General features: G+C 37.8%; 1 protein-coding gene across 4 annotated transcripts in view; it reads left to right on the forward strand.

The window, feature by feature from the left end:
- The window catches only part of pax5 (paired box 5), a 262,678-nt gene that overhangs the window by 150,078 nt on the left and 90,188 nt on the right, over positions 1-22,412 (forward strand). For all 4 annotated transcript variants that reach the window (XM_028805784.2, XM_051930047.1, XM_051930046.1 and 1 more), the window contains one exon: positions 16,539-16,662. In XM_028805784.2, the coding sequence (XP_028661617.1) occupies positions 16,539-16,662 (124 nt within the window). The remainder of the gene's footprint in view (positions 1-16,538; positions 16,663-22,412) is intronic.

Consider the following 22,412-nt stretch of genomic DNA (forward strand, 5'->3'; position numbering starts at 1 on the left):
AATCTCCAAATTACTGGAGTATTTTGGGAAAAACTTACAGAGAGATGAAAAGAACATGACCAACTGACAATAGCTGGGATGAGCATCAGTGCCAGGTGGATGGAGCTGGAAAGCAGCAGCATCAACCATTGTACCAAGGCAATGCTCTTTTATGTAATTAAGAAAACTATAGTATACCCTTTAACATTTCATAGTAGTGTTTTAGAAATTAATTAATAAATTGACATACACGGCCAATGTGTTCTTCAATGTGTAATTGGACACTGAACCTTCAAAAATTGTTTTCCTTTGTCCAGTGTGATGTAATAGTAAATTAGGGAATTTCTTGTGGGTTTAGCACTATCCAAGTATCACACTACAATATCCCTATTTTCATCTTTCAGTTCTTTCTGCAATTAAAATTTTACCCCAACTCTTCTCTAAAGGGGAGAGGAGAGGTTAGGAGCAGGCACTGATACAGTGAATTGCCGCACCCACCACACGACAAACCAACTCAGGATCCTGATTAGGACCCGAGTGCAGCCATGCAATAGGTGATACCTCAGCACCACACAGATGGAGTGGAACAGTGTGAGGTTTTTTATGGTGGCTGGAGTGCCAATTCTGCCACCGACCCCCAAGTTTTTTCCCTGCAGGTTGGAGGGCCTACATGCAGGGATGGATACAGATTAATGTCATACCCAGGACCGGAGCAATTGCAGGTTAAGAGCATTGCTCAAGGGCCCAGAGCAGAGTTCCTTTTTGGCATTTTACGGAATTCAAACCGGCAACCTTCTGATTGCCAGTGCAGATCCCTAGCCCTAGCTTCAGAGCCACCACTCCGCCCAAAAGGGGAGAACTATGAGCTAAAAAGACTCCCAGTGTTGATGCAGTTCTTTTTGCATGCAGGATTACAAGGTGACAGTAGCTTCTAATGTCCCATAAAGCTTTTCCATCCATGAATCAATGGAAATCTTTGAATCTCCAAGCCATCTTCCCCACTGTATGATTTAAAAAGGTAATTTGGACTCATATGGACAGTCAAAGGCTGTTCTAGAAGCTGATTGGCTGACAGTTATTGCTTGCCTAAATTTTCCGGCTAGTGCCCATGTGCTGCCATCATGCATATGTAATTGTTGGTGTGACTTCTTTCCAGAGTCAAATGTCCTTCATTGGCCAACACTTTCCTACAGTAGACTTCAGAGATTCTCTTTTGCTATGGCAGTGCTTTCTCTCCCAAGGAGGTCTTCTACCAGACTTTGCATTGCACATACCCCAGTAACTTCTTGCCAACTGGACACAACCTCCCTGTACCCTAAGTATACACTATTTCTTATAGAGTTCACTGTGAAAGTGGCTTCATACAAAGAATATTATTTAGGCAGGCATGGGATCTTCTAGTTGAGGTGTTGTTGGTCCGGTATCCAGTATCACTTTACTAACTGATCCTGCAAAAGTCACTTTATCTGCCTGCATTTTTCAATTGTAGAACTATGGAAGCAATTGTACCATTATGATTTCTAAATTGCTCTGGATTAGTGTCAGACAAATTAACACATTGGATAACTTTTTCCCCAATACTCTTCTTAAGATAAGGGTGGCACGGTGGCACGGTGGTAGCGCTGCTGCCTCACAGTAAGGAGACCTGGGTTTGTTTCCCGGGTCCTCCCTGCATGGAGTTTGCATGTTCTCCCCGTGTCTGCATGGGTTTCCTCCCACAGTCCAAAGACATGCAAGTTAGGTTTATTGGAGATTCTAAATTGTCCCTGGTGTGTGTGTGTATGTGTGCCATGCAGTGGGCAGGCGCCCTGCCCGGGGTTTGTTCCTGCCTTGCACCCTGGAATTGACTGGGATTGGCTCCAGCAGACCCCCGTGACCCTGTGTTAGGATGTCGCGGGTTGGACAATGACTGACTGACTCTTCTTAAGATTTTCATTCTGTAATAATTAAAAATGTACATGTTTTACTGTCCTTCACTTTTAACTATATTGAGACTTTTGTTAGTCTGTATTCCTAATGGTTTGAATATAGTGTAGAAATGATCAGTCCATATAGATGGTGGCCTTTATTTCCTGTTGTTGTCTAAGGACTGGTTAGAATGTATTTTCCATTTTTTTCTCTATGATTGTCTTATGAGACATTGCAATGAATGAACCAGCATCTCATCCTAGCTGTGATTTCAGCCTTGAGATCTTAGATTCCAAGATAGGCTTCAGCCCCTGTGCCTATGTCTTTGGAAGCAGATACAGAATGTGGATGGGTGAGTGCTCCTTAAATGAGAACAGAAGCTATACCAACGTTAGTAAATTATTTCCAATAATGCTGCCATATTTCCTGCCTGAGTAGTATTTTCAGTTCATATCAGGTATGTTTAAGATGTCATTTAAGATTATGGCTTTGTTATAAAGTGTGAAAGACTGTCTTTGCCAAATTGAAGACCTTTATTGTTTTTTCATGTTTTCATTGTAATGCTAATCCACCTTCTCCAGGATCTAACTTAGTCTTGATGAAACAGTGTATTTGTATCAGTATTCAATTAACTTTTATAGCATAACATTCTTGATTCCGCCTTTCTCATCTGCCCAAGTTGTAAGAAGAGGACACCTGTTCATCACAGGAACCATTCATACTACCACCCAAATTATTATAGGGCTCATTTGGAGTGATAAGTCAACTTGTGGAAACAAATGAAAAACAGTAAAAGGAATACAGAATACAGAGAAATCATGCAGGCTCCACACAGGCAATGAACGCCAACACGCAAGAGATTCAAATCTAGTTTGTGGAATCCATAAAGCAGTAGTTGTTTATAACCCTGATTAGCTTCAATCTTGCTTAGATATTCAAGTTTCAAGGTTAACAATTATACAAATAATGTTATACAAATTTATTTTTATATACCTTTTATTAAATACCCATTCTTCCCCAAGGCTTGTTGAATTCACTTAATATAGTTGTCTACCTGCGGGAAGCACAAAGGAGGAGGACTCGCTCTCTATGTTAATACACGGTGGCGTAACTCTGGACATGTTAACGTCAAAGTCTCCACTTGCTGCAGGGACATCGAACTTTTGGCAGTAAGTTTGCGTCCCTATTACTTGCCCAGAGAGTTTGGACACATCATTGTTGTCATCGTGTACATCCCTCCTCGGGCGGACGTGGAGACAGCGAGTGACATCATCCATTCTGCTGTTGCTAAGTTACAAACGCAGCACCCTGAGGCGCTTGTGCTAATCGCTGGAGACTTTAACCATGTGACGCTGGACAAAACATTACCTGCCTTCTCCCAGTATGTGGACTGTAACACCCGGGGAAATAAGACTATTGATTTACTGTATGCAAATTTTAAAGACGCATACAGCGCCACCCCGCTGTCTGCGCTTGGGAAAGCAGATCATAACCTGGTTCTGCTTTAGCCTCACTACAAACCAAAAGTGAGGGTCCTACCTACAACCACACGATCATTCAGGAAGTGGACCCCGGAGGCAGAGAAGGCTCTGAGAGAATGTTTTGGAACTACGGACTGGGATATCCTGCAGGGATCTCATAATGAGAACATTGAGGAAGTTGTTGATTGCACTACTGACTACATCAACTTCTGTATGGACATTGTAGTTCCAGTAAGAACTGTACGCTGCTATGCTAACAACAAGCCATGGATTACAAGTGACATCAAGGGCCTTTTGAACCAGAAGAAAAGGGCTTTTAAGAGCGGTGATCAGCATGAGCTCAAGCGCGTGCAGAAGGAACTCCGAGTCCAGCTCAGGGCGGTGAAGGAGCAGTACAGGAGGAAGCTGGAGCAGAAGTTGCAGAATAACAGCATGAAGGAAGTGTGGGATGGGATGAAGATCATCACTGGCTGCAGCTCGAAGCGGGGTACCACCATTGAGAGAGTCTTGAAGAGAGCAAACCAAATGAACAACTTCTTTAACAGGTTTGACCACTCTAACCCACTCTCACTCTCACCTCGGAGTACTGCACCCTCCACACATCCTTCTGCTGATACCAGCATAGGAAAGACATCCCCACTCATAATTACAACAGCGCAAGTGAGCAGAGAGCTGAGGAGACTTCATACCAGCAAAGCAGCGGGTCCAGATGGAGTATTGCCACGACTGCTGAAGGTCCTCTACAGCGCATCTTCAACCTGAGCCTGGAACAGGGGAGAGTCCCGAGACTTTGGAAAACATCTTGCATCACCCCAGTCCCAAAGGTATCACGTTAATGTGAGCTGAATGACTTTCGGCCTGTTGCTCTGACATCACATGTGATGAAGACCATGGAGAGGCTGCTGCTTCACCACCTGAGGCCACAGGTTCAACACGCCTTCGACCCTCTGCAGTTTGCATATCAGGAGAAGGTGGGAGCGGAGGATGCCATCATCTATATACTACATCGATCCCTCTCCCACTTGGACAGAGGCAGTGGTGCTGTAAGGATTATGTTTCTAGACTTCTCTAGCACCTTCAACACAATCCAACCTCTGCTCCTTAGGGACAAGCTGACAGAGATGGAAGTAGATTCATACCTGGTGGCATGGATCGTGGACTGTCTTAAATACAGACCTCAGTATGTGCGTCTCGGGAACTGCACGTCTGACATTGTGGTCAGCAACACAGGAGCGCCACAGGGGACTGTACTTTCTCCAGTCCTGTTCAGCCTATATACATCGGACTTCCAATACAACTCGGAGTCCTGCCACGTGCAAAAGTTCACTGACGACACTGCTATCGTGGGCTGCATCAGGAGTGGGCAGGAGGAGGAGAATAGGGACCTAATCAATGACTTTGTTAAATGGTGCGACTCAAACCACCTACACCTGAACACCAGCAAAACCAAGGAGCTGGTGGTGGATTTTAGGAGGCCCAGACCCCTCATGGACCCCGTGATCATCAGAGGTGACTGTGTGCAGATGGTGCAGACCTATAAATACCTGGGAGTGCAGCTGGATGATAAATTAGACTGGACTGCCAATACTGATGCTCTGTGTAAGAAAGGACAGAGCTGGTTATACTTCCTTAGAAGGCTGGCGTCCTTCAACATCTGCAATAAGATGCTGCAGATGTTCTATCAGATGGATGTGGCGAGCACCCTCTTCTACGCGGTGGTGTGCTGGGGAGGCAGCATTAAGAAGAAAGACGCCTCACGCTTGGACAAACTGGTGAGGAAGGCAGGCTCTATTGTTGGCATGGAGCTGGACAGTTTGACATCTGTGGCAGAGCGACGGGCGCTCAGCAGGCACCTGTCAATCATGGAAAATCCACTGCATCCACTAAACAGTATCATCTCCAGACAGAAGAGCAGCTTCAGCGACAGTCTGCTGCCACTGTTCTGCTCCACTGACAGACTGAGGAGATCGTTCCTCCCCCAAACTATGTGACTCTTCAATTTCCACCCGGGGGTGTAAACATTAACATTATACAAAGTTATTGTCTGTTTTTACCTGCATTATTACCAATCTTTAATTTAATATTGTTTTTTGTATCAGTAAGGTGCTGCTGGAATATATGAATTTCCCTTTGGGATTAATAAAGTATCTATCTGTCTATCTATCTATCTATCTATCTATCTATCTATCTATCTATCTATCTATCTATCTATCTATCTATCTATCTATCTATCTATCTATCTATCTATCTATCTATCTATCTATCTATCTATCTATCTATCTATCTATAGTCTTTTTGTAAATTAATGAATTGTTACCTTTCTTAATTTTTTATTGTCAAGCCTCTTTGCTAGAATGGTTCCTCCTCTGACTTGATGATGTCCTGTTCACCTACAATGGCAACTCCTCATTAGGTGCCCTTTAAGTCTAAATCCCATTTTTCTGTTTAGACTTTTGAATTTTAGAATAATTAATTTATCTCCCTGCAATTTTTGCAAAGAATGCCATCTTGATTTTGCCTATTGTCTTCCTTAATTGCACAGAATGCTCAAACTTTCACACACTGGGCCATCAGTTTTGGACAAATGACATCAACAAAATATAGTTCCCTGATTTATAGCCTAATTCAGAGATTCATGAATGTGAAAATAATATGGAGTATGGTATTGTAAACAGGAATTGAAAGAATTTTGTTTATTATTGTTATTAGTATTATTTAGTAGACTCCTTTACACAAGAATCAATAGGCAAGGCAATTGGAGTATTTCTAAACATTTTAGTTTCATTGGCTTCAAGTTCCTTATAAATTAATTAATAACAGGTTTGAATTACCATATTCACCTATTCACCATTTTTCCTTTGTCTCACAAAGTGAGCAAAATTTGCAAATTTATTTCCAGGTCAAACAACACGCCTGATTTCACTTTTCATATTAACATCACAAGCAGTATTTATCTGAAGATCAGTTTGTTTTGTCCAACCTATTGTACTCTTCTCAAAATGACCTGTTGGCTCAAAGTCCACCACAAATTCACTGAGTGAATAGCGGTACATCACCTCACCTGCTTACACCTCAGTTACACGAACAGAAGTCTCTCTAAATATGATAAAAGTGTAAAGTTCTTTGCTTCTTATACTTTCTTCTAATATTGTATTGCCTATAAGTAAAATAAACCTCACAGGGCAGCCTGTCTGTTTTTGAAAATCTTTAAACAATTCTTTAAACTTTGGTGTTTCTTAATGATTTATGTTTTCATCAATGACAGAAAAACAACATTCTTCAACATCTCAGTCTATTTAAAACATCTATTACATATTTAGAAAGAAAGATCTACTAGACTTTTCATAAAGTACCTCATGAAAATCTTTTCAAAAATTTTACTGTGCTCTTTTTTTTAACATAGGCGAAATTAATAGTAGTATACAAAAGAGAAATGAATGATAATATAAAATGTAACTTAAAATAACATTTTTCAGTTCTCCACAGGGGTTGGAATCTAACATAGAAATATAAATATGAATACATACAGATTGTTATAGTGTATCAGCAGAATTAAATGGTACATTGATTTTGTTCATTTGCTGCAATATGTGTAAGATAAGTAATATTAAAGTCAAGTCAACAGGCAGAGGTGCAGAAAAGGAAGAAAATGTATGTGTGTAGGAAGAGAAAAATGAAAAAGAGAAGATATTAGTGATCACTTCTCAGTGTATGTGGCTATGACAAAGTAACAGTTTAGTTTATATTCTATTCTGGACTCAAATTGTTTGCTTTGAAGTAAGTGCTATAAAAGTTATGTTACAATTTACATTATATGCAACTGCATATGTCACTGTGGTGCAATCTTTAGTATTACTATTTTGTAGTTCTGCAGTTTTGTTGTGCACATTCACCTCTTGCTTGCTTGGCATGTTTTCCTGGTAGTTTGATGTGCTCTCTTATTTCATTGTCAGTTGTAAAATGGCTTTACAATAGTAAATGAGATCTGTGATGTACTAATGTTTCATTTAGGGTCAGCTCCTGCCTTGCACCTTACCCTCTCAAAAAAGGCCCTGTAATGGAATGGGTTGAAAATATAGATGGGTGGATGTAGTAAAGAAAAACATGTTTAACTGTAACATAGAGGGGAAGGCTGAACAGAAAGAAATGTGTTGCTTGCCATAAAAACAAGGGAAAGATGTGGGATTTCTCATAGAAATTAGAGAATACAAAAGCTTTTTTTTTCTTGGAAGGAATTGCGATGGTGGTGTTGGGTTTGGTGGATTGTACTGTAGCTGAACAATCCGTTGCTGTTGTGGCATCTGGGGTACTTCAGGAAGATCATACTATGTGGAGAACTGAGTGGCTATGTGAGAGTCAGTGGTTCTTAAAGATTTCAAATAGACTTTAATATAAGGACAAGTGATTTTTCAGTTTAGAGGAATAGAAATGAATAACATATTGTGGAATATGGCCCGGACACAGACAGTCGGACACTGATGGTTCATCACCCAACACATGTTTGTTTACACTGCACATATTTACAATAATAAAGTGCCACACACAACACCAGAACTTCCCCAAAGTCCAGGCCCTTCCAATGCCTTTCTTTCTTTAGGCCGCCTCCACTCCTCTTCTCCCAAGCTCCGTCTCTCTTCCTTCCGAATCAATCCATCGAATGGAGAGAGGCGGCCCCTTTTAACCCTACCCGGATGTGCTCCAGGTGCCTCCCGATAATCTTCCGGAAGTACTGGCTGCGCACCCAGAAGCACTCTGGGTGTCCCTGGTCTTCTTCCCCCCAGCACTTCCGGGTAGTAGTAGTAGTGGAATTTTTTGTTTTATAGAGCCTAAAGATTAGATTATAACAGATAAACCAGAGTCCATTCACAAACAAATTCAATACAGCATTTTCAAATGAGAATTAAAATGTATAAAATTATAATGAACTCTAAGTATTAGTAGAATTTTTGATTAGATGAATGAAAAAAAAATTCTCTTCAACCCTGATTAGGATTAGGTGGATTGAAGAATGTTATGTTATATTCTGCACTGTAATACATGCATTCTTAGATACACTTAACTCAATTCTATGTTGTGGGGGCCCTAAGCCCATCCTGGCAGCAATCGCAGTAAAACGCATATTCATACAGCCACACACATTCTCATGCTACACCGATTTAGAATTACCAGTCAGTCTAGCTTGCACTTTTTTATGGATGTGGGAGAAAAACCAAAATACCTGGAGAGAAACCTATGAAGACAACAATCGAGTACAGGAATTAAACCCAGAATGCTAATACAATTGGTTGTTAATTAAATGTGAAAAAAAAATTAAAGTCAATGCAGCTCAATTTATATTTGTATATCCATTTTCACTAAATACAGGCTCAGAGCTCTTAAAACTATAATATGATCCATCCATCGATCCATCTTCTCTATCCACTTAGCGCTGTGAACAATTATCAGTTAAAACACAAGTATACTTTATACTAATTACTAAATACAGACCTTGTACACATATAAATGCAGATTTGTTAAAACACATAGAGACCAAAGTAGACACTGATTAAACAGAAATGGAAACCAACAATAGGCAAAGCAGGAAAAATCTCTGGACAGGGTGCCAGTTCAATGTAGGGTGAACACACTCACTCACACACACACGCACACACACACATCAGGGGCCAAGGTAGCATCACCAGTCTACCTAACCTGTATGATGTGATAACAGTACAAAATCATCTACATGGCTTTGTACGGTTATCACATACATAACACACATAGCAATAGTTAGTCATCAGAATATCACTAATACAACAGCCCTTTTAAAATAGGAGAGGAAAACAAAACCTCCAGTTAGCAGCATTCCAGAAGGAAAATACAATAAACCTTCTTGGAGCTCTTAGGCAGTATAGAAAGTCTTAATTAAGTAATTATTCAACACAATTTAGACTTATGTCAGATAGGATATTAAAATGTGAACAAAAATAGAAGCATGAAATAGCAATTATTATATCCTCTGATTTCAAATCAATTTTGTGATGTTGACACAATTGTTTAATGTGAAAGTAAAGTTTAGCAATCTTGATCTTAAATGATTGAATTTAAATCTTAATTATTTAGGCCCACAACTTATAATGAGTTAGTCAGCTTTCATATATGATACAAGTTGATGTTGTCTAGTAAAAGACAGTATAACCAACATGGAAAGCTTTACTATTCATTTTTGCCTAGAATTTCCATTTTTCATTTTTAATTCTCCACCCCCCACTTACTGTAACTGCCTGATACATCTTCCACATTACCGGATCTCCACACTTGTGTCCATTTTAATTGCATTAGTTAACAAGTGACCTTGTTGACCATGCAGTGCAAAAGATGAAAATTGGAAATATGACTGTTAAAACTTCCAAATGTAACATTTAACCCATGCTGTAACCATAACGATTGAAAAGAGCTTCAATGACATTATGCAATTACTCTTCGGTAGGCATTTGCTTTCATCCATACTGAAATGAAATTTATTTGCATAATGAAATGAAGAGAATAAAAGACAATGCAATCAGATCTATTAAGTCCATAAATAAATGCATTATACTTTATATTTAAATTGTGCAGCAATTTTGTCTTTTTTTTAAATGCTGCTGCCTCTCTGCTGCTCAAATAAATTTTCCACAAGCAAACTCCTATTACAAGCAGTGGAGCAGACGGGGTGTGATTTATTATTATTTATGGTCTTTGGGTCTTGTTTATGTGAGGCAAGGTTGGGTGGGGGAGGACTGGAAATGCTATTATGCAAATGACATTGAGCATCCTCGCTGAGTCTAAATAAGTTTTGTGTTAGGCGATTAAACCTCATCTGTTATTGATATTGGTCTGCAGCTTGCTGTTAAAGAGTCCCAACTGTCTTCACACCCTGTAATGGGAATGAAAAGGGGGGAAAAAAAGAACATCGTCCGGATTGTCGTCTTGTTGCCTGGGTGGTTGTATAAATGGGGAAGGAGATTGTCAATTGGAAAAAATGTGTTTGAGCCTCTCTGGGCCAGTGTAATGCAGAATCAACACTCTGGAACATTTGCCTTAATTTTTTTTCTCCTATTTTATCTTAACATGCTGCAAAGTCCACAGGGAGAGCTGAGCAATTGGCTTTGGGAACGGTGACACCACATCATTTTTTCACCCTTCTCCCTGACACAGCTGTGGATTCACGTTTTGATCAGGGTTGATAGCTTATGAATTCCAAAATTGACAAAATTTACAGAAAAATGAGGATAATCCATCTTCCTTAGCTGGCTGTCAGAGCCTGGCGATACTTCATAATCTTCAATTACTGATGCTATTCTCAGATATTTACATGTCGACATTAGGACTAAATGAAAATGAGGAACAAAGAGAGAGGGGAAATGTGACTATTTTTATGAAGAGAAACATGCACAAGAACAGAAAGAGAGTGAGAAAGGAACAAATGGATAGTTTTATAAGTAGCTTGAACTTTGAAACTGCATAGTTTGCAAACTAATATCCAGTTATTATTTTATAAGGTGCCAAAATATACTGAACCCCATTGAAGCTACCAAGACTGCATGTCTGTATTTTCAAAAATACCTCTGTATGTTGTTGAGCCCACCAAATCTCGTGACAGGTATTGGGGATTTTTGGAAAATGTTAATGTTAAATTAAGAACTTATCATTTTTCAAAAATGTAATCAAAGAAGGCATATATTAAGCTCTTTTCAATTACAGTTACATGTCTCCTTGGAAAGTTCAGACGAAGTGTAACCTGTCATATCTTTTACTGACTTATATTTAGAAGTCTTTGAATTTTTTTGTTTTGCTGTTTTTTTTTTGTTCATCCTTTCAAAAAGAGAAACTTGTCAGTTCTTTTGGCCATCTGTGTACAACAATAGACCTTCTTTATGTGTGCGCGTTAAAAGGATAGTTCAGGGTAGTTTAACTTCCTTTGGACCAGAGGAATTGATTGATCAATAGCTCTGAGATCACACATTACTTGACTTCCACAGTTTTCAATGGGGGTACTCTTTGCAAATAGATTGCATATTGAAAACAATAGCTATGTTATTGTGTCATTCAGTATGATAAAATTTTGTTAAAATCATTGGGAAGCCTATAATTTAATCAAGAAATGAAAATGTAATATAAAATAATTGATAAGTAGACAAAGATATGTTTTACAAAAATATAAAGGTGATTAGAATTAATTTCTGGCTAAAGTAAAAACCCTAATCAGGTCAGATTTAACTTGTGTGTGGTCCTCAATTTTTGTTAAACAATATTAATTTAAAATGTTTCCTTTAGATATATGACACAATAGCTGACATAAGTAATAGCCAAAGCTAACAAGAAGATTCCTTTGAATCTGTCATAGTGTCAAGTTCACGCTTTACTTTGTTTTGGTATTTCTTAGATAGATAGATAGATAGATAGATAGATAGATAGATAGATAGATAGATAGATAGATAGATAGATAGATAGATAGATAGATAGATAGATAGATAGATAGATAGATAGACATACACTATGGTGTGAACACACTCCAGAAAGACTAAAAAGGAAGAAAATTAAAAAGAGAGAAAAACTTCCGACTTGGCAGTGTGGCCACCAGGGGTCGACTCTGCTCCCCAAACCCAACACAAGTTCAAACACAACACACATTTTTTATTTGGACAGGGGAAACTCTTCCCATATGTTTCCCCCTTAAACAGCACAGTACACAAGCACAGTCAAATAAACTGCACACAGGACCTTTCTTCTCTTCTTTCTCTTTCTGTCCTTCTGCCTCCACTTCTTCTGGCAAGCTGTGTCCTCCACCTCCCGACTCTGGCTCCTGGAGCAATGGCAGTGGGCTCCTTTTAAACTGCACATGGTAGTACTTCCGTTAGCCCGTTAACATGGTCCAGAATCACTTCCAAGTGAGGCAGAAGCCTGACAAAATAGGACTCCGCAGTCCCTGCAGCATGCTCTGGTGGCACCCATAGAATCCAAGAGGGCTGTAGCGAATTCCAATTCCAATGGAGCCCTGTGAGAATCCAAGGCACCACTGCAACTCAGTGGGGCTGCCATCTAATGCCCTGGGGAGAAAATGCTCTGTGTATGTTCTGTCTCCTCATTCCTTTCATTACCAAGGCGTCTTGGTCAGGTAAGGATCCTGGCCATCTGCCACAGTTGTCACAGGCACAGTGTGGTATTATGCAGGCACAATGCTGTTGGTATAAAGGAACCCTAGTGTCGTTTGTTGACACACTTCTTCTGAATAATTTGTTGGCTGAAAGTCTTCAGTGTCAGTGTGTCAGAGAAAGGATTTGCAGCATTGTTCATAATGACACTCAGTTTTGTTTTAATTTTCTCCTTTGCTACGACCTCCAGAGTGTGTCCCATAACTGAACCTGCCCTTTTAATTAGCTTGTTGATTCAGTGGACCTCTCTTGAAGTGATGTTACACACTGCACACCACAGCATAGATAATTGCACTGGCCATCACAGACTTGTAAACGATGTGAAGGATGTCACTTCACACTTTAAAGGAATGCCTACAGAAAAAAGAACCTGCTCTACCCTTTCTTATATAGTTGATCGGTAACACTTTAGTTTAGTTTAGTTTTTACTCATTTACTATTATGTAACAAAACCTTAACATACACTTCTTTGGGTCTTCATAACACTTACATATCATCACTAAAGTGTTTATTCAGCTCTGCAATGTGACCTGCTAAGAGAACTTCACTTTGGAAGGGTCTGAGGTGACTTAACTGAGACACATCTCTCTTGATGTTGCATATTTAGTATAAGACCTGTGAATCCTTCATATTAACAAGTAATTGTACCATCATGTTAATATGTCACACGGTGCACAGATGACTAACCTATCTACTGATATTTGATAAATATTATGAAGACCAAAAGAAGTATTTGTTAAGGTCTTGTTACATAAGAGTAAATGATGCATTTACATGCACTTTCATCATTTATGACACAATTGGTTACATTTCTTTTGTTTCTTATTGTTCTGCAATTGGAGCACAGGCAGGTCTGTGAATTATGAGTATGTGAATTTCCTCTTGGGATTAATAAAGTATCTATCTATCTATCTATCTATCTATCTATCTATCTATCTATCTATCTATCTATCTATCTATCTATCTATCTATCTATCTATCTATCTATCTATCTATCTATCTATCTATCTATCTAGGTCAGGTGATTAGCTCAGGGGCACACAGTGTCAGTAGTGAAATTTGAACCCACAACCCCAAAGGCCTTAACCACTACACCACACCACCTGCTTACCTAAGCTAAAGTTTTATCAGTTTCTTTGTGTTAAGAGACCAGTCAAACCTGTCACTGATGTGGACCTCTAAATAATTGCAGGAGTGCACCAGCTCTGTATCCCCTCACAGAATAGTGACCAGACATAGAGGCTCTTTGGTGTGGCAAAAGTTAATTACACTGAAACATACACAAATAAATCTTCTGCTACTGAGAAAGAGTCCATTGTCCTACACTAAATCAAGTGTGCTGATTCCAGATCTGAAATCAGATTTTGCCTATCAAAAATTAAATTGTGCATAGTGCAGAACATGTTTCTACCCCACAGTTGTGTGATGCCACTCTGATGTGTTCATAACAACAAAAAAGAAAATATCTACTGTATGTTTCAAAATGTTCAACTTAAACGCAATGTAATACTATTTAAAAGTGCTTGCTTTTGTGCTTCAACTCCTTCATGTTAAAAAAGTGTATTTTCACAAAAATCCTCTTCATCAGGACTGAAGCTCCATTGGAGCACAAAAGGAGGTATCAAAAATAATAAGGCAATTCAATGCAAACAAAGTCCCAATAAGAGAAGCCAAAGGGTGGTCAAAAGACAGAGCAAAAATGCAATACATCACAAAAGCAAAGCACAGAAAAATCACCAAAAAACTTCCATCGCATTCAGATGAATCACAAGGAACTGTGAGTTGTCCACATCTTTATAGGGAGAAGGCTACTCCCTTGCTGTGATGGGCAGGTGGCTCCATCTCTTGGGGGACCACCCACAAAACACATAGAGGATAACATAAGCACAGGAAACAAAGCGATCATTCATAAAAGCTAACTGTAACATAAATAAATGACATAAAAATGAAGAAAAAGTACATAAAACAAGGAGTTGAATCATAGCCAGTAGAGGATCCCTGAGTGATACATAGCAATGGTGTTGTGTATCACAGTTCCAGGTTCCAGTAAAGAACTTTCCTTGCACTGGACTGAACTTGTTTTTTTGCCATGTAGTTATTTCTTCATGTTTGCAACTTTTTGCCATGCCCTTTGCAACTTCATAGAGACAAACATAATTTTTTCTGCCACAAGAGTTTAAATGCTGCAGTTTGCTTCTTGAGGCAATGTTTCTCTTCAGTCTTTCCAAACTGGGTTTAATCACTTGGCATACAGCTTGATTTACAGATCTCAGAGCTAATTCCTTCTTTCCACAATGTATTCTGTCATGATTGACCTTTTCTATAATTTTTCCTGAATTTTTTAGTTTGTAAATTATGCTATACATGTCTTGGAGGTTTTCATACACAGGGAATCGATTACTGTTATTAGTTTGTCGATTGGAAAAAAACTTTTAAATGATGTAATTTATTAGTGTCATTCTCAACACTGTTTTGGTTTCTCAGTTAGCAAAGCTGTTTTGGGGTGTTTGTGTCACCTGTTTCTTTGGAAACAATTTCATAATTCATTGTATAAAGGACACCCGAGCCATTTCTCGATGTCTAAGATTGGATAATAATTACTACTTTTGGGTGTGATCTTCGTGTTTCTTTAGGTTCTTGACTTCTTGCATATTCCTTTTTGACTTTATATTTCAGCAGGCGTCTTGTGTTCTGTCAATTGTGTTCATGACTTCTAGTTTTGATTTACACATCATTTTTTGTACTACGTCTTTTCTCTTTAAAAACTTTAACTGCCTTTCTCCGGACAGTGCACTTTTTCCATGGAATTTCAGAGTGTTCCACTCCAGTAGCTCTAAGGAGAGTATTTTTCAGGCTTAAAGAGTGTTTATCAGCTTTCTGGTTTCAAATAGAGAGGATGGGTCTGGTTGTTCCAAACAGAATCTGATGAGAGTGAAGGATGCATGTGGTTTGTAAGGGAAGTTGTCACCTCAACTAATTGGATAAGAGTCCATTCAAGATACAGGACCATCTCTAGGTTAGATACATCAGGCTGTCCATCAGTGTAAAGGAGGGTTCAGCTTGCACTTACAAGCTTAATATGAACGTTCTTATAGGCACTGCTAGGGCATGGAAGGAGTCTACAGAAATGTCACCTCATCTTTGATTATCAGATGAAGTTTAGAAAACAAGCTGACCAAATGTTAGAAAGGCGCAGAATAGTTCAGTCACTCACAGGATTGCAGATTGAGGGTTGGGGGACAGATGGCTTTATGCATCTCTAGTAAGTTTGTTCTTTTCACATAGAATGTTCAATCTGAAAGACTAACAAAACAGAGCAGTACCTGCCTTGTCCTATAGTAATATTAATACATATGTGTGATAGTCTAAATTAAAGAAGAATTTACCTAGTGTTTATTGGATGCTCATGTGAATGGCACTGGTGCATGAGAGAACCTCCAGTTATTTTTTGTTCTGGAAGTTTAGTTTAGAACATGCAGAGATGTTATGTTTTCTTAATTAAATATCTTATTTTCTAATGCAATTATTGTAAATAGTTAAGTTGGATGCCAGATCATTAACTGAGAAAACTGATTTAATGCATAGGTCTTATCCAAGGAATGTCCTCCTTTTTACTGTACTGTAATTCTAATCTACATGGATGGTGGTCTGCAGAAAAAGTGGTCATGTTCAGTTCTGGAAAATGCCAGCATGGTCAAAAAATAGTTTCTAGATCACTGTGCTGTTCTTAAATAATGTCTGATTGTGATTATACCTCAGCAGAAAAGAGTGGATTTTTCCATTAAGTTGTATTCTCAGGTTTACACTGCTTACTACAAGTGGCAGAAATTGTTCTGAAACTGTTTAAGAAACTTGAGGTTCAGACAGAATATTAGCAGGTCCAATTACAGCATCCTGAAAATAAGCAAAACAGTTCCAATATTTTGTGTCCTGCCCACTATCTATCCATATGTGCATTATGTCGAGCCTCATGCATTATCTCTTCATTTTGTTTTAGAGCACAGACTATTCAGCCATGGCATCTTTAGCTGGTGGTCTAGATGAAATGAAAAACAGCCTTGCAAATTCAGCCCCAGCAGACCTTGGAGCCAGCGTTCCACAGTCATACTCACTTGTATCAGGTATGCCTCCTTACCTCAATTTCATAATTTTTGTTATTTTTCTATTAGTGTGTGTTTTACTTCTCCATGAAATATGGCAAAATACATTGCTATCATTGGCAAAACGAAACTGCACTGTTCCATTTTTCTGCTTAATTTTAACCTAACTTGTTAAGTTTTACCATTTCATTGTTTTAAAATACTTTATAAGTCATTTAATAGAGAGGCATGTTTTGAATTAAACGTAAAACAGACCACAGATGGTCTTTGCAACCTGTGTGGATGTACGCATTATCTAGTGACTTCCTAAAAAGCATAAATAAAATTCTTTAGGCAGGTAGTGTGAACCCCTATTGGCTAAGGTAATAGACTGGAAACCACAAGGTTGCCAATTTTTTCACACTACAGTATTCCAGTGACGGTGCTCCCAAAATAGAAATATAGAAATATGGAAGCAACTGCATTATAATTATAATTTATAGCAAGAAACATTTTACCAGATTCATTGTACATAAAAGAGCTTGGAATAATTTTAAAAGTTTTAAATTCACCTAGCAAATAACCTGAATACAAGTAATATCCCTTGACATTTGTATATCACCTTTGCATCATGGAATTCTTTCAGAATTCTTTGAATTCTGTTTAATTTTATAGTCAAAACATTACAATATGATATTAGTGTTATTGATGCCTCTGATATTCTTTTAAAATGTGAGGTGTATGTCACTCATGTGAATAGCTAATTAAAAATAGATCTCATGCTTACTGTATATTATACTTTTTTAGCCTTAAACAATTATTAATACCTTAAGTTTGTCTCTCTGTGTGTCTGTCATGCAGAATTTAAAAATCAAATGAGCTGAAAGTATTATTAAGAAATCTCAGATGTTTGATTGGATTGATCCAGGGCCATCAGATGAGTTGCAGTAGAAAATACTTTTAAGCAAAGCAGTGCAGACTGAAAGACCACAGTAAACGATTACATAAATGTCAGGAATTAAAAGGAAATCTTAATATCACCCAGTTGTGATGTCATCACCACTTGTTAATTCGAAACATAGTTGCCACATGCAAATGTCACCAGAGGGTGTTTCATAATGTGCACACAAGTGACTCACTTCACATTGTTATTTGGTTTTATCACCTATCTTATTTAAGGAAAGACCCATTGACTAAATAAACTACTCCTGCAGCAATTTAAAAAAGAAACTGTTTAGTTTAGACTTTTGTTCTAGTAACTTTGACTTTGGTTTAATGTTATTTTGGCTGCCATTCTCTTTTCTTTTGGTTTACCAACTCCTTCTTATTTTTTGGCCAGTAGAAGCCACATGCCACTCACTGTAAAGCAACAGTTCTTTTAGTATCACTTTTTTTTCCTAGAAAGATACAAATATGCCTGACAATATATGTGTCACCACTTCTAAAACTGATTCTCTGCTAAGGCATTAATATTGCAGTGCAAATTTGAAAATATAAGTCATATATCAGCAACTGCAAACAATTACTTCTTGAAGATAGAATAAGATTCAGTCAGATAATGATTCAAGTTTAAAGAATTTACATATTTTAATAATTTGAATTGAGATTGTTTTGTTTTTAGTGAAACTAAAAATTTTTTTAAAACTTAAATATTCTTATCGAAAAGCATTATATGTGAATTACCCTTCTTTCTCACATTTGTGTGCTGCTCCATGATACCATGATACTGTCCGTGTTAAGTAATTAACACAGGGTGAGAAATAATGTCCTCCCTGCGAAGCCAATAAAGTAATCTCAAATGTATGCATTAATAAAGATGTTGCTTCCATCCTTCACAATTTTCTGAACTTCCTTTCTTTCTGTACCCCCATCTGGGAGGATCAAGGTTTATTTTATTATTGTTGCCAGGGCAGGAATCTGTTATGGACATCATTATAGTGTAACACAGGGTACACTTGCATACCCACCTACATTCAGTACAATCATGAGGTAAAGGTAAATTCTGGGAGAATAATTAAAATGTTATTCTTCATATTTCAGGTTAGTGATGTAGGTTCAGATAGATATAGTGGACTTATCAAAATGTGCAGAAGAACAAATGCAGCGCAGGCAGCAGACCATGTACAAAAAATTGGTAAATTTTCAGAGATGGGGAGAAACTCACTCAGGAAATGAAATTCATTAGAGATAAGCACAAACTGTTGCAAATACCAACGTGGACCATTAATTAAAATTCTGGAAATATTTAACATTTTTTAACGGAAGTATATGTTGATAATGGTGTAGTATGATAATAATTCACATGATATAACAGTGTTTGACCAATGATCTCGTTACAGCATTTATTCAAACAAGGACTCGTCCAGTGATAAGATTAGATGATTTACCAATGTGGGTGTTGTGTACTGTAACTAAGTGTTAGGGAAAAATCTTTATCTCAGATTCTTATTCTTCAGAATACCAATAAGTATATGAGAAATTTATTTAACAAAGACATGCATGGAGCATACTATTCAAGATGTTAGCCCTGCACTGTAATGATGGATATGCTGACAATTATTTGTTCAGCCAAAGCTTTTATAGATATAAATAAACAAGAGCATCTTTAGCATGTAGTGATAACATCCATCCATCCATTTTCCAACCCGCTGAATCCGAACACAGGGTCACGGGGGTCTGCTGGAGCCAATCCCAGCCAACACAGGGCACAAGGCAGGAACCAATCCCGGGCAGGGCGCCAACCCACCGCAGTAGTGATAACATGCAAATCTTTAGACAAACACATTTACTTAAAAGGTAAAGTAGGATGATCTAAACCTTAATAATGAGATATATATTTATGGTGCTGAGATTCAATGTCAAAGGCTGTTTCCAAGAGACACATCTGCATGCTTCAAACCAAATAGATGAAAGTCAGTAGTGAGTGCCATTATTATCTTGGAAATCTTATGGAACTCCTTCACTCCTTCCAAGGATAGCTGTACAGCTGCATCTCTTACAACAATGTTTGGTTATTTAAAATGTTAGAAAAGCCTTGTGAGATTAAGAGTCAAAGGTGCTAGTGTTATAAAAAGATTTTCTTCAACATTATTTCCATTTTTACTGTGAAGACTAAGATACTTAAAATGCATTTCTGCAATTGGAAAAAGATATAAGTGGAATGCTAAAATCAAGATTTTTTCTTGATAGGTGCAATAGGCTGAAATATTTTTACTTCTTGGGAAATGACTTCAAACAAAAAGTAGAAAAATTAATTGAAAATGAATTGCAATAATTAATTTATTGCACTGTAAAAAAGTGATGGCAATATTAGTGTATCTTGACCCAGATATTGTGGTACTATCATATCATGGGGTCCCTGGAAGTGTTGTCTATTTTCTAAAGATACAATTCCTTCAGCTTGTTCTAGTTCTGCCCTAGGTGTTCTTCCAGTGGGATATACAGGGGTTTATCCTCCATGGCATGCACACTGAGGACATATTACCATTAATTCATCATATTTTTTCTCTTTGAAAATTCACTGTGCCTGTTGCAGAATTGAATAGGCAACCATTTGTCTTAATATTTGGGTCTTTAGACACAGACCACAACTACCATACATCAAAACATGAATATGGCTATACATAAGTACTATAAATAATAAAAATAAAAACATTTACTGATGAAATTTAGGGGATTGGGAAATATCATAGCATAACTTTGTACACATTTTCTGACTGTGGCACCAGTTGTCTGTTGGTATAGCTTTAGCCTTTAAAAAAGTTAGATGCAAGTTCAAAAGAATAAGCCTAACCCTTGATTCATCCAGATTTGTATCTTACAGTCATCATTGCAAATGAACATCATACTGTTTTTCAACACTGTTATTACCATTGCGGCTCTGTGTAATGCTCATAGGAGCAAAGGAGAATTCTACATTACAGCTATTGATTTTCTATGGAAACTTACCCTGTGTGTAACCAACATTATCTCCCACTCGGTAGAAAAGGTTCATCAGATGGGCACGTCATTTTTTTACTTTGCAATTGTCAGAAGAGCTCTTGTTTAGGACAAGCAGCTAATTATCTCCTACCCTTGAATTCTCTGACAAATCCATGAATTCACCTCTAATGAGAAAATCATTACAAGGCCAAAGGAATTCCAGCAGATCCACAGCTTGTCTGACAGGGGATATTAAAAACTGCTCAACCAAGAGAGCAGGTGGGCTTGTCATTTAAGGAGGTTAGTGAAAAGCTTCCCTCTCAATGAGTAGCTGGCTCACACAATAATAACTCAATGTGTATTGTGGTATAAGAGGCTTTATAGATTTATGCAGTTAACATTTTTAGTAAAATTTTTTCAACTTTAAATCACATTTTTAAGCTGATGATCTCTGTGTAAGTGTGACTGTACATGTCAGTTCATTTTAATATAGCAATATACTCCATAGTATAGAAACGCTGAATAGATTACCATAATTCAAACCCCCCTCAAAAATAAAACAGTTAACAGTAACAAGTATTACAAATATAATTTATAGTTTATAACATATTTTAAAGGACAGGTGGTAATAGGGAGAAAAAAATAAAACTCCAGTGTGAAGCAAATTGCAGAGATAATGAATCTCTTATGAAGCAGAGCCTACATAGAAAGCAAAGCTGTGGTAGAAATAGGGCAGGTGGTCAACCAGCCTCTCCCTACACGGTCTGAAAGTAGACCAACTAACACGACTCCCTATAGAGTCCAAAACTAAAGTGGGTGAACTGGCAGGTCAATTAATCCTTTTTCTTAATGGAGCCAGGAGGCTTATTGTCTGTTTTTAGTTATAACTGATTGCTTGGTCAATGGCAGCATCATATGTGCGGAAAATCTTATATGTAAAGCCTCATGTGGGTGTGAGGGTGTGTGTGTTTGTGTATGTTTGTTCTTTATACAATTTCACACCCTTGGTTTAATCTCATCAACTTTTGTACACATACCCCACTTTATCAAGAATCACCTCCTTTAGGACCCTGGGGGGTAACCTTGGGATGGGTGGAGGGGGTCATTTTTACTACAGTGAGTTTTAACAACAGTGCCTTTTTATGGTTTTCACCCCTGAAATTAATTTAATTTATTTCATGGCACAAAATCCTTGAAAATGCACTGTCCTGTATTTGAGCAAAGTGATTTGTTATGCATAATTATTGTCTTAGAGATTTTTTTTTTTGTATTTTATCAGTATGTATTGATTTTTTTATTTTGGTCAAAACCATGCCTCCTAAGAAACAGTCTGCAATTGTGTATTCTGCTGCTCAATAGAAGTTAAATAGTTCTGCCTTAAAATTACTTACCCAGGCAACATTGGGTCATGCTGCTAGGGTTACACAGAGATGGCTGGGAGCTTCAAATTAAGAATGAGCAAGACTGAAGACTGAATTGGCCTAAATCACAGAAGCATTTTATGTTTCTGTTGTGTTAGTTATAACACAAAATTTAGTTCACTGTGCTTACAGTACATTTGTGCTTAATGTCCAGACAAAGATCAGTTCTATGGCTATCCAGAGCTTCCAGAGCATGTAGCTGAAATGCTAAGCAAGACAGAGGCTAATCAGGGTGTACTGGAGCTTGTGAACATGGCAGTGTTTTAATAATTATAGAGTTGTGAAATGCTATATTTTGGATGTAATTCATATGGGTAATGATACAGTCTCTAAGGTTTCAAATTATTTTAATATTATGGAACAAAAACGACTTAGTCATTGGCTATTCTAGATTCTTACACCAAATTCCATTTTGCTCTGAAGCAGCTTAGCCCTGATTGACATTAAGCA

The sequence above is a fragment of the Erpetoichthys calabaricus genome, chromosome 7, assembly GCF_900747795.2.
Source record: "Erpetoichthys calabaricus chromosome 7, fErpCal1.3, whole genome shotgun sequence".
NCBI classification, from domain to species: Eukaryota; Metazoa; Chordata; class Cladistia; order Polypteriformes; family Polypteridae; genus Erpetoichthys; species Erpetoichthys calabaricus.